Here is a 15,063-nt window from a genome sequence, read left to right as displayed (position 1 = left end):
TAGCAGCATTATTCATAATAGCCTGTAAGTGGATATAATCCAAACGTCTATCAACTAATGCAGGGATCCCAAACCCCCAGGCCACAGACCAGTACTGGTTCCTGTTAGGAACTGAGATGCACAGCAGGAGGTGAGTGGTGGTGGGTTAGCAAGCATTACTGCCTGAGCTCTGCCTCCTGTCAGATCAGCGTAGGCATTAGATTCTCATAGGAGCACCATCCCTACATGCAAGGGATCTAGGTTGGGTGCTCCTTACGAGAATCATTGTTGTTGTTGTTGTTGTTGTTGCTGTTTTGGTTTTGTTCCTTATAAGAATCTACTGCCTGATGATCTGAAATGGAACGATTTCATCCTGAAACCATCCTCCCCGCTTACCCCGATCCATGGAAAAACTGCCTTCCACAAAGTCAGTCCTTGGTGCCAAAAAGGTTGGGGACCACTGAACTAATGAATGGCTAAACATAATGTGGTATATCGATACAATAGAATACTTACCAGCCATAAAAACGATGTAGTACAGATACATGATACAATATTGATGAACTTTGAAAACAATATCCTAAATGGAAGCCAATCACAAAAGGCCATATATTATATGATTCCATTTATAGAAAAAGTCTGAAATAGGCAAATCTATAGACACCAAAAGTAATTTAGTGGTTGCTCAGAGATGGAAGAGTAAGTGGATAATAGCCAAAGGCTACAGTCTTCCTTTTGAGATTATGAAAATGTTCTAAAATTGACTGCAATGACGGTCACATCTGTGAATGTATAAAAAATCCATTGAATTGAATACCCTGAAGTAGAATTGTATGGTATATAAATTACATCTCAAAAACACTGTTACATGAGAAAAAAATCAACCAACAAATAATTATGTTCAAAGAATTAGAGGAAATGATCCCTATCTTAAAATTAATCAAAATACAGATACTCAAAAACTATTAGGCAAATCAGATTCTGTAATAAACTGCACTATACACATTTTTCAAAGCCTCATTAAAAATATTACCTATAAAATCATAAATAACTTCATAATAAAAATCATTTAAAACTCAACAATTTAAATAAAAAGCTTTCTATTGTTACAAGTCTTTCCAAATATAATACCTCCACCCTAGAGATAACCAATTTCACTCAAGACACTCTCAGATTTTGCTGAAACTCATTGAAAAAAAATACAGAATGGACTTAAAACTATGTCACTAATGTGACATTCTGAATATGGCCAATATGACACCTTACAGTCCTAAACCAAAACTGCACTAAAAAGAGAAAAGTAATCAAAATGGCTAGTTAATTCACTCATTTACTCATTTAATAAATATCATGCTTGGACTACAATGATGAAGGAAAATTCCATACATACTATGGAGTTTTTGGTCTATTTGGGAAGACAGCTATTAATCAAGTAATTATACATTTTAATACATTATACACTTTAATACAGGAATAATTACACATTTTAATACAGGAAGCCAGGCATGGTGGCTCACGCCTGTAATCCCAGCACTTTGGGAGGCCAAGGCAGGTGGATCACCTGAGGTCAGGAGTTTGAGGCCAACATGATGACACTCCGTCTCTCCTAAAAATACAAAAATTAGCCAGGTGTGGTAGTGCGCACCTGTAGTCCCAACTACTCGGGAAGTTGAGGCAGGTGAATTATTTGAACCTGGGAGGCGGAGGTTGTAGTAAGCCAAGACTGCACCACTGCACTCCAGCCTGGGTGACAAAGCAAGACTTCATCTCAAAAAAGAAAAAAAAGCTGTAATTAAAAACTGTAAAAAATGATCGACAGGTACTTGTTGCTATGAAAACATTTAACTGTAGGGCCAGGGGAGTGGGTGCCAGATCAATGGGGAAAGGGGGGTCGGGCAGGATTTCCTGAGAAAGTGACATTTTAGCTGACAGCTGAAGAATAAACAGGAGTTAGATTTTATGAGTTTTCTGATGCAACTTCTTAATCAAAAGGGAAAAGGGAAGAAAAAGGACAGTGACAGGAAGGGAAAACAAACGTATCCAGGATTGTTTAAAGTAGCTTATTATAGCATTTCTATGTATATAAGACAACTTCCTTAACAGCAAATACATAGGTGATATTGGCCATAATATTAGTCATACTAAAAAAAAAAGTAGGAATATTTTTAAAGTATTAAATACTAAGATTTACAAAAACCAAAGTTTACACCAAACCCAAGTATCTTCTTTCTAGACCTACATCTTCACAGAAATATAAGATTCCATAAAAGTTCTAACAAAAAGGTAGATAATTTAAAAATCTTATTACATGAAGGGAAATACTATACTTAAAGATTAAACTCTCAATTTTCTTATCTTTTCTTTTTTTTTTTGAGACTGAGTCTCACTCTGTCACCCATGCTGGAGTACAGTGGCACAATCTCAGCTCGCTGCAACCTCTGCCTCCTGGGTTCAAACAATTCTCATGCCTCAGCCTCCCAAATAGCTGGGAGCACAGGCATGCACCACCACGTCCTGCTAATTTTTGTATTTTTAGTAGAGATGGGGTTTCACTATGTTGGCCAGGCTGAATTCCTGACCTCAGGTGATCCGTCCACCTCCGCCTCCCAAAGTGCTGGGATTACAGGCATAAGCCACTGCACCTGACCAACTCTCAATTTCCTAACCTTATAAACAAGTAAGTCTCAAAAGAAATGTGCAAATCACCAACAAAACCAAAAGTAAAATCTCATTTTAACTCTCAGTAAACATTTAAAACAACTGCTTAACAATCACTTTTCAGCCTTTTGGCTAAGATCAAGAATAAAACAACTGCTAACAAATCATGTTATAGTTAGTTGACCCTTGAACAATGCGGGGCCTAGGGGTGCCAACTCCCATGCAGTTGAAAAAGCCATGTATGACTTTTGTCTCCCATAAAACTTAACTGCTAATAGCTTACTGTTGACCAGAAGCCTTATCAATAACATGAAGGGCCAATTAACACATATTTCATGTGTTATATGTATGACATACTTATTGTATTCTTACAATAAGCTAGAGAAAGGAAAATGTTATCAAGAAAATTAAAAGAAACAGAAAAAATATTTACTCTTCATTAAATGGAAGTGGGTCATCATAAAGGGTCTTCATTCTTGTCATCTTCACGTTGAGTAGGCTGAGTAGGAGAAAGAGAAGAGATCGACCTTTCTGTTTCAAGGTGGCAGAAGCCGAAGAAAATCATGTATAAGTGGACCTGCAAATTCAAATCCATGTTGTTCAAGGATCAACTGTATTTATGTTCCACAATTCTTTCCCATCAGATAGCAAGAATAAGCAGTTAATGAAGGAAAACACTGAGCAAGAGACAACTCTGGGGATCAAGTCTTACATTATTACATTAATAGAACCATGAGACACTCATAGGCCTATAAGATATAACACTATTCCAAAAGAACTAAACACAGAAAGATTTCTGCTTTTGAATATGACGGAACAGTCTGTAGCAGACCAACACTCCCTCTTGAATAGAAAACCTGCATTAAATAGGGAGAAAGTTCTTAAAATATCAGAGACTTTCTGAGGTAGCTAAGAACTCACTGAAGACTTTCTGGGGTGACAAGAAACTCACTGAAGGGTATCTCACATTCTGTGCAGCTTTCCCTTTCAAGATATGTCACCTATTTCTTTAATGGCACAGGACAAGAGAGGGTGGGAAGCCAAAAAAGGACAGCCACTAGGAGGCAGAGAAGTCAGCAAAGTTTTTGGCAATTTCATGGGAGTAGGGGGACAAAACTTGGTAGCTAAGTCTTGAGGAGTCAAGATCCCATAGTGAAAGAAGGCACAGAAGAACAAATCTGACACTCAGTACTGATTTTCCTCTTGAGGGATTTGTCAGCTTTTAAACTACACATAGCAAAAGGCTAAAAAGCCAGTAGCTAAGTCTTGAGGAGTCAAGATCCCATAGTGAAAGAAGGCACAGAAGAACAAATCTGACACTCAGTACTGATTTTCCTCTTGAGGGATTTGTCAGCTTTTAAACTACATATAGCAAAAGGCTAAAAAGCCAGCAGAAAGCAATTAAAAAGGAAGAAGGAGCTTTTAAAACTCTCATGGGTCCGGAGAAAAAAAAAGCTAGAGAAGCCCTAAAAACACCCTATCTCTTAACTGAGATCTCTAGGGCACTAACAAGTTGGAAGCCAACTACAGGTAGAACAAGGTTTATAAGGCTGAAAACCTAACCTCAAGTCAGCTCAGTCCTTGACAGTTGCAGTGATCTCTACCTGCCTGCAAGAAGATGGGTGAATCTGAAGATATGTGAAACCTATCTGGGGAAATGTATCATTATAGATATAAAATGTGTATCTAAAATTCTGCACATAGTGTCTGGCACTCAATCAAAAAGTTGCCTAATAATAATTATTACTATTATGTTATTATCCACATATAATAGTATATATAATATACAATAGAATATATAATTAACATACATTAATATACAAATATATTAACTATTATTATTATTTGACCTAACAAGATGCTAAACCAAAAGGAAAAAGATGATGGAAACAGGCCTATAGGTGACCCAGATACTGGAGTTTTCAGACACAGACTTTAAAGCAATTTGATTAATATGCTCAAAAAATACATGACTTTCACATGAGAATCAGAATCTATCTTAAAAAGAGAGAACCAAATAAAAATTCTAAAACTAAAAAATACTATAAAATTAAGAATAGATGGTTTTAAAAAGCAGGTTGGACACAGTTAAATACAGAATAAATGAACTGAAATACAGTCAAGTAAAAACTATCCAGAATGGAGTAAGAGGACGAAAAAAATTATAAAAATAACAGAAAAGAGCAAGAGACATATGGGGGATGATAAAAAGTATAATAAAGATTTAATCGGAGTCACAGAGGAAAGCAGACAAAAATGGGGCAGAAACAATATTTTTAAAAGGCCAAAATTTTTTCACAACTGATCTCATACTACAAATTCAAGAGGTGCCAGAAACTTCAAACAGAGTACAAACAAAACCATTCTTAGGTGCATCACTGAAAAACTGTTTAAACGTAAAGAAAAAGAGAAAGACAAAAAGAAAGGCAGCTGAACAAGAAAGTCACATTACCTTCCAAGAAGCAACAATAAGTCTGACAGCTGATTTTGCAACAGAAACAATGGAAGCTAGAAAACAATGAACTGAGACCTTTAAAGTGCTTCAAGAAATAACAGCTAATAACGCAGAACTCTACAGTCAGTTAATATATTCTTCCAAGATGAAAACAAATGAATTTCAAACAAGCAAAAACTGAGAATTCAGTACCACCAAACTCCCCAAAAGGAGCTCTTCAGACAGAGGAAAATTAATCTCAGATGGAAGCATGTAAATACAAAAGGAAATAAAGAACAATGGAAAGGGTAAATATTAACTGTACAAAATAACAGTCTCTGGATTTAAATGTAGACTTGAAATGCATGGCAATGACAACATAAAAGCGGGAGAATGATAAATGCTATTAAAGTTTTCTAGGGTCCTAACAATGTCTGAGATGTTGTTTTTCAAAATCCTGATGAATATGCAACTCTAATGTACCACAAGAATGCTTGTGGTAATCTAGCGTAACCACCAAAAGAACAGTAACAGAATATATAACAAGCTATTAAGGGGAGGAATAAAATACCATTTTTTAAAACACTTGATTAATTCAAAAGAAGGCAACAATGGAGAGAAAATAGAATATAGAACCAGTACGACAAACAGAAAACAAAATGATAGCCATAAACCCAAATTTATCAATAATTATATTTACTGTTAATTAGCTAAATACACTTCAGATTCAATTAAAAACAGGCAAACAAAAATCTGTTTATTCTTAACAAGAAACAGACCTCAAATATAAAGCTACAGAAGCATTAAAAGCAAAAAGGAGAGGGAAAGTTATACCACACAAGCAAATAGTTGCCAAAATAAAGCAGGTGTAGCTATACTAAGACGACTTTGAGGCGAGAGACAAGTATTACTAGAGATAAAAAGGGACATGTTATAACGATAGTCAATATACTAGAAAGATATGTTTGTATGTGCCTAGTAATATGACTTCAAAATACATAAAGCATACAGTTTAGTTCTTTATAGAACTAAAAGGAGAAATATACAAATCCACAATCACAGTAAGACACATTTAACACTTGACCTCAAGACACCTCTCTGTAATGAACAGAAAAAAAGGCAAAAAAGATTCAGTAAAGATAGAGAAGATTTGAACAACACAATTACACAATTTACAAACTTGAACTTAACAAAGTACATAGAAGACAGTAGTTAATAGCAGAATGCATAGTCTTTTCAAGGGCACATAAACATTTATAAAAAAGCTGAGCCATAAAACAAGTATCAATAAAGGTCTAAAACCATTCACAGTGTGTTCTCTAATCATAGTGAAATTAAGAAATTAGTAACAGAAAGATAACTAGCAAATCCCCAAATGTTCAAAAAGTAAGCAATAAACTTGTTAAAAAAAAAAAAAAAAAAAAACTCACAGGTCAAAGAATAAGTCAAAATAAAATTTGAAAAACATTTTTGCATAAATGACAACGAACATGTAACATACCAGAACTTGTGGGATACAGCTAAAATGCGCTGAGAGGAAACCCTACACTCTTATGACTAAACATAGCCTAGTTTTCCAATTATTATAACTACCAATTCAAAATATAAGTTATGTTAGGGTATTTTAATCTAATTAACTGCCATTCAACAACTTTTTAAATGACAGATTTATATTAGACTACTTAAATTATTACTAGATAATGACTATAAATGATATTTCCTTTCTCTTTGTATACTTTTTAAAACATGGATTAATCTTAATAAGTAACATTTCATCATAAGCAAAACCCATTAAACAATATCTTTGTTTATCTACAGTATGAATATATATATATATATATATAGTATTATACAGAATGTTGCTTTGACTTCACGGATTTTTACAAATATTCATAACCAAGTCATAAAGTTCTCACTAAACAACAAAAAAATTTTTTTCTAACTGAAACATCTCCCCAATGTGCAAAGATGTTAAGAAGTATTTTCTTCAAAAGTCCCCCATATTAATAGATGATAATACTGCTGGACTTCTCAGAGCTTTATCTGACCACCCCTTAATAAGCAACAATGTACAGAATCAGCCATTCACAAAACAAGCCCTGGGAAATCCGGTAGTAGAGAAGATACCCGGATGAACTATCCTAAGATTGAACCTATAAAGACCTAAAAATTTTATAAATTTTCCACTCTATCGTCCCTTATCAGAGATTTCTAACAAATGATATTATAAACAAATAGTAATTAGGGATCTCTAAATTCTCAACTGTTCATTCTTTGAAACATTTTATACATATTAAAATGTCTATTATAAATAGCTGTATCTCTATAGACTATGTAAAGTCTAGAAAATCTTTCATATTTCCAAAAATGATTTTTGAATGACTGAAATACAGCAAACTCATTGCCACAAGTGGCTGAAATGTATCTTATTTACATGTAAAACATCACAAAGTCTTTGTATCAGGCCAAAAATCATTTATTAAAAACCTATTTAAATATTTACCTAAAAGTTAATGCAAATAATAGAACCATTTACCCATCTGCCCAAAAAACTGTACATAAACCTCTCAACATTTATTTGATCAAGATAAAAAGTATTTCTACAGAAGAAACTGATGCTCAGAAAAGAATCATAACTTGCCAAAAGTCACAAATATCTAATTCTAGGAATCAGCTCTGCAGACTCAAATTATCATCCTGAGTTTACCTAATACATTTCTTCCATCCTGAGTGTTTTTATTTTTCTGAATTTCTAAGAGTCCCAGACTGAAAACTACAGAACTTTCAGTGGCCAGTAGATTCCCAAGCAAGGCCAGTGTCTTTAAATCTCAGTTTAAGATAGGGAGAAAAGGAAGAAAAGGAAGGGCATAATAGTCTCTAGTCTCCTGGGAGTTGCATGCCTCCAAACTAGGGGTTCACAAATTCTAGGTTGCAGGAGCCTATAGAATTATTGTAACAAGACCTCAAATCCATTTGCATAACCACCATTATCTGTACACCAAATACACAATAAATTTCATAAATATGTTCTATTTTCAACCAGATGTGATTAATAAAATCAAAATTCACTTAAAAGCTAAAATAAAGGGATAGAGGACGAAGAAACAAAAAAGTTATTGGGAGCATTATCACTTTTGAATTATATAAGCAATCTCTAGACATCTCTAAGGACCTGTCTCTGATTTAAACATGTTTTCTTCCAAATTACCAAGGATAATGCCAAAATGAACCCAGAGTAGTCCACACAGATAGAAGGAAAATAAACTGATATCTTTAATCCAGCAACTCAACATCTAGGAATTTATCACCAATGAGTTCAAAATTTTTTTCCAGGCTATGCGCAGTGGCTGTAATCCCAACATTTTGGGAGGCTAAGGTGGGAGGATCACCTGAGGTCAAGAGTTCGAGACCAGCCTGACCAACATGGAGAAACCCCGTCTCTACTAAAAATACAAAAAATTAGCTGGGTGTGGTGGCACATGCCTGTAATCCCAGATACTCGGGAGGCTGAGGTAGGAAAATCGCCTGAACCTGGGAGGCAAAGGTTGAGGTGAGCCGAGATCATGCCATTGCATTCCAGCCTGGGCAACAAGAGCAAAACACCATCTCAAAAAAAAAAAAATTTCTATAAAGCAAAATTACCTCATGACTCATAATGGTCAAACAACAAAAAACACAAATGAAAATAAAATAAAGCCACAAAGCCTAAATGTCTAATAACGGGACCAATTAAACAAAATGACATAAAGTCATTACATGGAATATAATGCATCCATAATAAATAAATTTTGGCTGGGCACAGTGGCTCACACCTATAATCCCAGTACTTTGGGGCACTTAGGTGGGAGGATCATTTGAGCCCAGGAGCTGGAGACCAGCCTGGGCAACATAGTGGGACCCCATCTCTACAAAAAATTTAAAAAGTTAGCCAGGCTTAGTTGGCTTGGTTGGCCATAGTGGCTCATGCCTGTAATCCCAGCACTTAGGGAGGCCGAAGCAAGTGGATCACCTGAGGTCAGGAGTTCAAAACCAGCCTGGCCAACATGGTAAACCCTGTCTCTACCAAAAATAAAAAAATTAACCAGGCGTGGTGGCGCACACCTGCAATCCCAGCTACTCAAGAGGCTGAGGCACGAGAATCGCTTGAACCCAGGAGGCAGAGTTTGCAGTGAGCCAGGATGGTGCCACTAAACTCCAGTCTGGGTGATAGACCAAGACTCTGTCTACAAAAAAAAAAAAAAAAAAATTAGCCAGGCATGATGGCATGTGCCTGTAGTCCGAGCTACCTGAGAAACTGAGGCCGGAGGATCGCCTGAGCCCAGGAGGTCGAGGCTGCAGTGAACTATGATCATGCCACTGTGACACAGCAAGACCCTGTCCCTTAAAAAAAAAAAGACAATATAGAAGAATATTTAATAACATAAGGAAATATTTATTATTTGTTAAGGAGGAAAAAGCAAATACAGAACAGTAAACAGAGGACAAAAGTAAACTGAAAAACATATATATCTACAGTACAAGATCTGGAATGATAATCAGTATTTAAAGGGTGACTAGTGATCTTTAGGTAGTGTTATCAAGGTTAATTTAAATTTTGTTTATGTGGGTCCATATTTTACAAATATTCCATAACAAACGTAGAGCATTTTTTACATCAAAATATGTATTAAAATATATATAAAGTATATTTTTATATATTACATAAAAAGTGTCTATTTTTTCTTTCTTAGACATGGGGTGTTGACGAGGTGCTGTCTTTTTCTTTTGTAGAGACGAAGAGGAAAGAAAAGAATATATATACACATTTACATATTTTTTACGTAATAATATATAAATATGCATATATGTTTTATGTAACAAAAATATATAAATATTTATATATTTTTTTCCTTTTGTAGAGATGGGGTATTACTGTGTTGCCCAGGCTGGTCTCAAACTCCTGGCCTCAAGTGATGGTCCTGCCTCAGCCTCCCAAAGTGCTAGGATTACAGGCATGAGCCACTGTGCCTAGCCTATATTCATTTTCAAATGTGAAATTTTAAAATTAGTTTTAAAAATAGTTGAAATAAATTCATCTTCTATTCTAGTGGTCAAATCATAACATTTGTACTCTGAACCATGAATCAATCACATGTTGACACAAGGTACTATTTTAAGTACTATTTGATTTTAAGTAATAAGACTAACAGGAAAAAGGTAAACACACTTAAAAATCTATCAGATTTTATCATCTAAATTATCTAAGTCATTCAATAATATGTAAACAAGAATCATTGTATACCAATGAAATTACCTAATATGTAAAAAATACTTTCAAAGTTTCTCCCTGTTCTCATGAGTATACTAAAATCTTACACATCAAGATAAAATCTATCTCTCTCTCTTGCTGGTCTAACCTTAGAGCACTTCTTATCTGTAATCTCAATTAGACATATACAATAGCCATGTATAATAATGAGCAGCTTTCATAACAGAAGAAGTCAAAAGGCCCAAGATGAGAACCTTATCACCTACATTTTCTTCCTCCTCCTCATTATTATTATTATTATTGGAGATGGGGTCCCACTGTGTTGCCCATACTGATCTCAAACTCCTGGGCACAAGTGATCCTCCAGACTTGGCCTCCCAAGTGCTGGGATTTCAGGTGTGAGCCACCCTGTCCTGCTCCTCTTACATTTTCAACTCTTAGACCTGGGCAAGTTAACTTACCTCTCTGAATCTCACTCTTCCTAGCTCTTAAATAGAATAATAATATTTATCTCATAGGGTTTTTGTGAAGACTACATCAAAGAACACATGCTAAATGCTCAGTACAGAGCCTGAAGAATAGAAGGTACTCAATAAGTGGTGACTGTTATTAAAGTCACAATGCAATAGTTTTTAAGTCAGAAAACCTGTCAGGCCTCTGGAAAACTATATGACCCTGGGCAAGCTACTTACCCTGTATGGACCTCAGTTTCATCCTCTGCAAAACACACACACATATATAATACCTATGTTACAGGTATGTGCCAAGATGTATACAAAAAGCATCTTGCATATATTAAGTGCTCAACAAATTGTAGCTAGCATCATTATTAGGTACAAAAAAAAAATTTGAGTACAGGGATTAGCAGTTTACAAAACATTTTTATGTATAAGAGTATATGTAATTCTATGAATTATTTAAATAAGTATATTTAATTCTTAAATTAGGTGTAAATTTCAGAAAAAAGTAAAATACAGGCAATCTCTTCTAAGCACACAAAAATAAAAGGCCTTTTTTTAAGTCTCAAAGTAAAAATGTGTTCCCTATAACTGGCTCCACTTTAACATTTTTAAAGTCCAAATAAATCAAAAAGAGTTGAAAGGGGAAATGTTTACTTTTTCTGCCTCTGGAAGAAGGGAAAAAAAATTATAAGTCCTTAGAAAGAAAATAGAGATAAAATTGTTCAATTTTTTAAAATGACTTCACATTTCTTTACACAACTAAAATGTAAGTGCCTTTAATACAAGAGCTCTTAAAGTTCTGATTTCCTGTACTATATATACCTTTGTGCAGAAGCAGTAAAACACTATAGTTAAAAACCACAGACTGTGGAGTCTGACTACCTTGATTCAAATTCTGGCTCCATCATAGCTGTGTGACCTTAGGCAAGTTTTAACTTCTCCCTACCTGTTTCCAACATCTGGCAAATGGAGATTCCTCTTGGGACTGTGGTAAGGATTAAATGAGTTAATACACTTAAAAATGTTCATCAGAGAGCCTAGCAAATGGATGGTACATCACAACTGTTTACCATTTTTGTTACTGATTACTGCCACCTCGAAATGCTTATATCTATGTTAACAAATACGTGCCACTTTGTGGAGAATTTCAACAAATGTCTTTACCTAAAATGAGACCTGTTTAAGAAGTACCTTAATATGGTTTCCACTGCCAATAAAGATACAGCAATTGCTGCTAGAGAGGATTTTAGGGCAAAGGTAAGTAAAGTCAATCCCTTTCTTACATCTTCTGTCACACAGAGGAGTAACATCTTTGCTTGCTAATAGAAGTTCAGAGCCAAGAGTTTTATAATTTAGGTATGACACACACCAACCCAGCAGACACAATATTCTCCAACATGTCATAGAGATTAAATAAGATATAGTAAATGGAAGTGTATGAAAGTTACATATGTATTAAATACTATTTTATGTATGTACTTGAGAAAATTGCAGCAATGTATTTCTCCAATCTCATTTTGTTGCTTTCTAACTCCAAAACTAGTGTTCTGCCCACTGCAAACCAGGGGCCAGAGTAACAAGACACAAAGTCAGATTAAAGTTGCCGTCCCCGATCATTAAAAAGTCAGGAAACAACAGGTGCTGGAGAGGATGTGGAGAAATAGGAACACTTTTACACTGTTGGTGGAATTGTAAACTAGTTCAACGATTATGGAAAACAGTATGGCGATTCCTCAAGGATCCAGAACTAGACGTACCATATGACCCTGCCATCCCATTACTGGGTATACACCCAAAGGATTATAAATCATGCTGCTATAAAGACACATGCACACGTATGTTTATTGTGGCACTATTCACAATAGCAAAGACTTGGAATCAACCCAAATGTCCATCAGTGACAGACTGGATTAAGAAAATGTGGCACATATACACCATGGAATACTATGCAGCCATAAAAAAGGATGAGTTTGTGTCCTTTGTAGGGACATGGATGCAGCTGGAAACCATCATTCTTAGCAAACTATCACAAGAACAGAAAACCAAACACCGCATGTTCTCACTCATAGGTGGGAACTGAACAATGAGATCACTTGGACTCAGGAAGGGGAATATCACACACCGGGGCCTATCATGGGGAGGGGGGAGGGGGGAGGGACTGCATTGGGAGTTATACCTGATGTAAATGACGAGTTGTTGGGTGCTGACGAGTTGATGGGTGCAGCACAGCAACATGGCACAAGTATACATATGTAACAAACCTGTACGTTATGCACATGTACCCTAGAACTTAAAGTATAATAATAAATAAATAAATAAATAAATAAATAAAATTAATGCTGCCGTCCCACTAAATCATTTCCTGCTTGAAATGTACTTTCTTAAAATGTCTGTACAACAGATAACGCAAATAGTACTTGTATTATCCAAGCATCAGGCCTACACCAAAAATTTAAGGAGTGACATCCTGGAAATAGGCCAATTCAAGACCAGAAAAATGTCTCTACAATTAGATCAAACAATGCCACACCAATTCCCAACTGTCCATAATCCTAGCCTGAGTATAGAAAAAAGCTGAATAACTTCAGATTCAAGAACATGATAACCCAGAATATCAGAGGTCAAGTACATAGGGCCACATTTCCATTCCAAGTACATGGCTGGAACGTTTACCTGGCTCACTAACTGAAAGCTGGGTTTCAGCATCAATCAGGGATACGGCCATGAATAGGCTACACAAGCCAGATCAAACCACAGGTCACTTGGCACCCTTCATTGGGCCAGATCCTACTGAATGCCAACCCTTGACCTGGTGAATAAAATGGGAGGCTGGCAGTCAAGACAGATTCTTCCAGTTGCAGCTCCATTTTGAGATTTTTCACTGATATAACCAGTGAAATCAAATTTGGATAAATGTGAAGAATTTCTCAAATATAGATGGAAAACTTACTTGAGTACGCTTCACAGATCTAGCCACTTTTTTGTTTAGCAAAATATTCAGTAAAATATATTATTCATTAATTTGTTTTGTTCATAAAATCGTTTCCGTCCTGTGAAATGGTTAGAGGGACAACTAGCATTTTTCTTCAGGATCTGCACAGCTCTTAAGCCTTTACTAAGCCAGTTTCTCCACTAGCACGCAAAATTGGAGTTAGATTTACTCCTCCTTTCAAAAATAAGCCAAAGATAAATAAGATACTATGTAAGAATATTTTCAGCATTTCAGAAGGAACTTGCTAGAGGAAAAAAACAAACAAACCCTAACAATGCAACTGAACTCTTTTTTAACACCTAAATCAGGGATCAAGACAAAGCCGGTGTTGAAAATCAAATTCATTAAAGCCAGATTTTTCTACGTTTGAGTTTCTGGGTTGGGAAACGGGTCTGTGTCTATAAAAACCCATCTTCTAATGAGCTGTAATACTGAAATTCTTCGGTAATGTCACTCCTTCCCACTCCCTTTTTCAGAACTTCCAGGCATTAAAGACAACGTCTGCCAATTCTACAACTTCTCCCCGCCTGCTAGGATTCAGATGGATTCCACAACTCTTCAGCCTTCCGTGACTTTTAACACTACTCTAGAGCTAACCACTTTTAATGACCCCACTCTGGAATAGGCACTCCTCGGCTTTACACTTTGTCCCGGCAGCAATCGACTGAACGACATGTCCCCCAACGCCGACCACCTCGGACGACCTCAGATATTCGGGGTAGTTTGCAAGCGGGCCGGGCCCCGCAAGCTCGGATTCCTGCCCCACCTCCCAGAGCCGCCCGTCCCCTAAGCCCTCCTCAACCTCAACCCCCAAATCCCAAGCGCAGAACAACTGGGCTTCCGGTTCTCCTGTGCGCGTCCCGGATCCACCACACACCTCGCCCCTTCTCCCTGGGCTCGCTCTCAGGACCCTAACCCCTTCACGAGCGGGGCCGAGCAACGCTCTCAGCAGCTGAACTAAGCCTCTGGAGGCCGCACGTCCCCCTCAGCAGGCCCCGCCTGGGCCTCTCGGCTCGGCTGCCCTCCATTGCACCCCTGGCCCAACAGTGCTGACGCGGAAGAGTGGGACAGCACGAGCTCAGGCCCCGGCACTTACTCGGGAAGGTAGGTGGAGGAAAAGGAGCTCCACTTGTGTAGCGCGTAGGGGAGAAGCCGGCACTCGGGCGCCGCAGCGACAGCTCCGCCAGCCGCCATCTTGTCAGCACCGTAGCGGCCGCCACCGACCGCTGGCCGCGAACGGAGGAGCGGAGGGGGCGTGGCCTGCTCTTAAAGGGGCCGCCGCCCTCCCCGG

General features: G+C 37.0%; 1 protein-coding gene across 6 annotated transcripts in view; it reads right to left on the bottom strand.

Moving 5' to 3' along the window:
* Positions 1–15,063, bottom strand: part of MKLN1 (muskelin 1) — a 376,455-nt gene that overhangs the window by 143,823 nt on the left and 217,569 nt on the right. The window contains exon 1 of one of the 6 annotated variants that reach the window (XM_007982952.3): positions 14,869–15,062. The exons of 3 other annotated variants lie outside the window; for them this stretch is intronic. In XM_007982952.3, coding sequence (XP_007981143.1) covers positions 14,869–14,966 — 98 coding nt within the window. In that variant the 5' untranslated portion in view covers positions 14,967–15,062. Of the gene's footprint in view, positions 1–3,070; positions 3,221–14,868; position 15,063 lie in introns of those variants that run through there. 2 more of the 6 variants (XM_007982954.3, XM_073009342.1) reach the window with 2 other exon arrangements.

Source organism: Chlorocebus sabaeus, chromosome 21 (assembly GCF_047675955.1).
Source record: "Chlorocebus sabaeus isolate Y175 chromosome 21, mChlSab1.0.hap1, whole genome shotgun sequence".
NCBI classification, from domain to species: Eukaryota; Metazoa; Chordata; class Mammalia; order Primates; family Cercopithecidae; genus Chlorocebus; species Chlorocebus sabaeus.
This window is presented reverse-complemented; position numbering and strand designations above follow the sequence as displayed.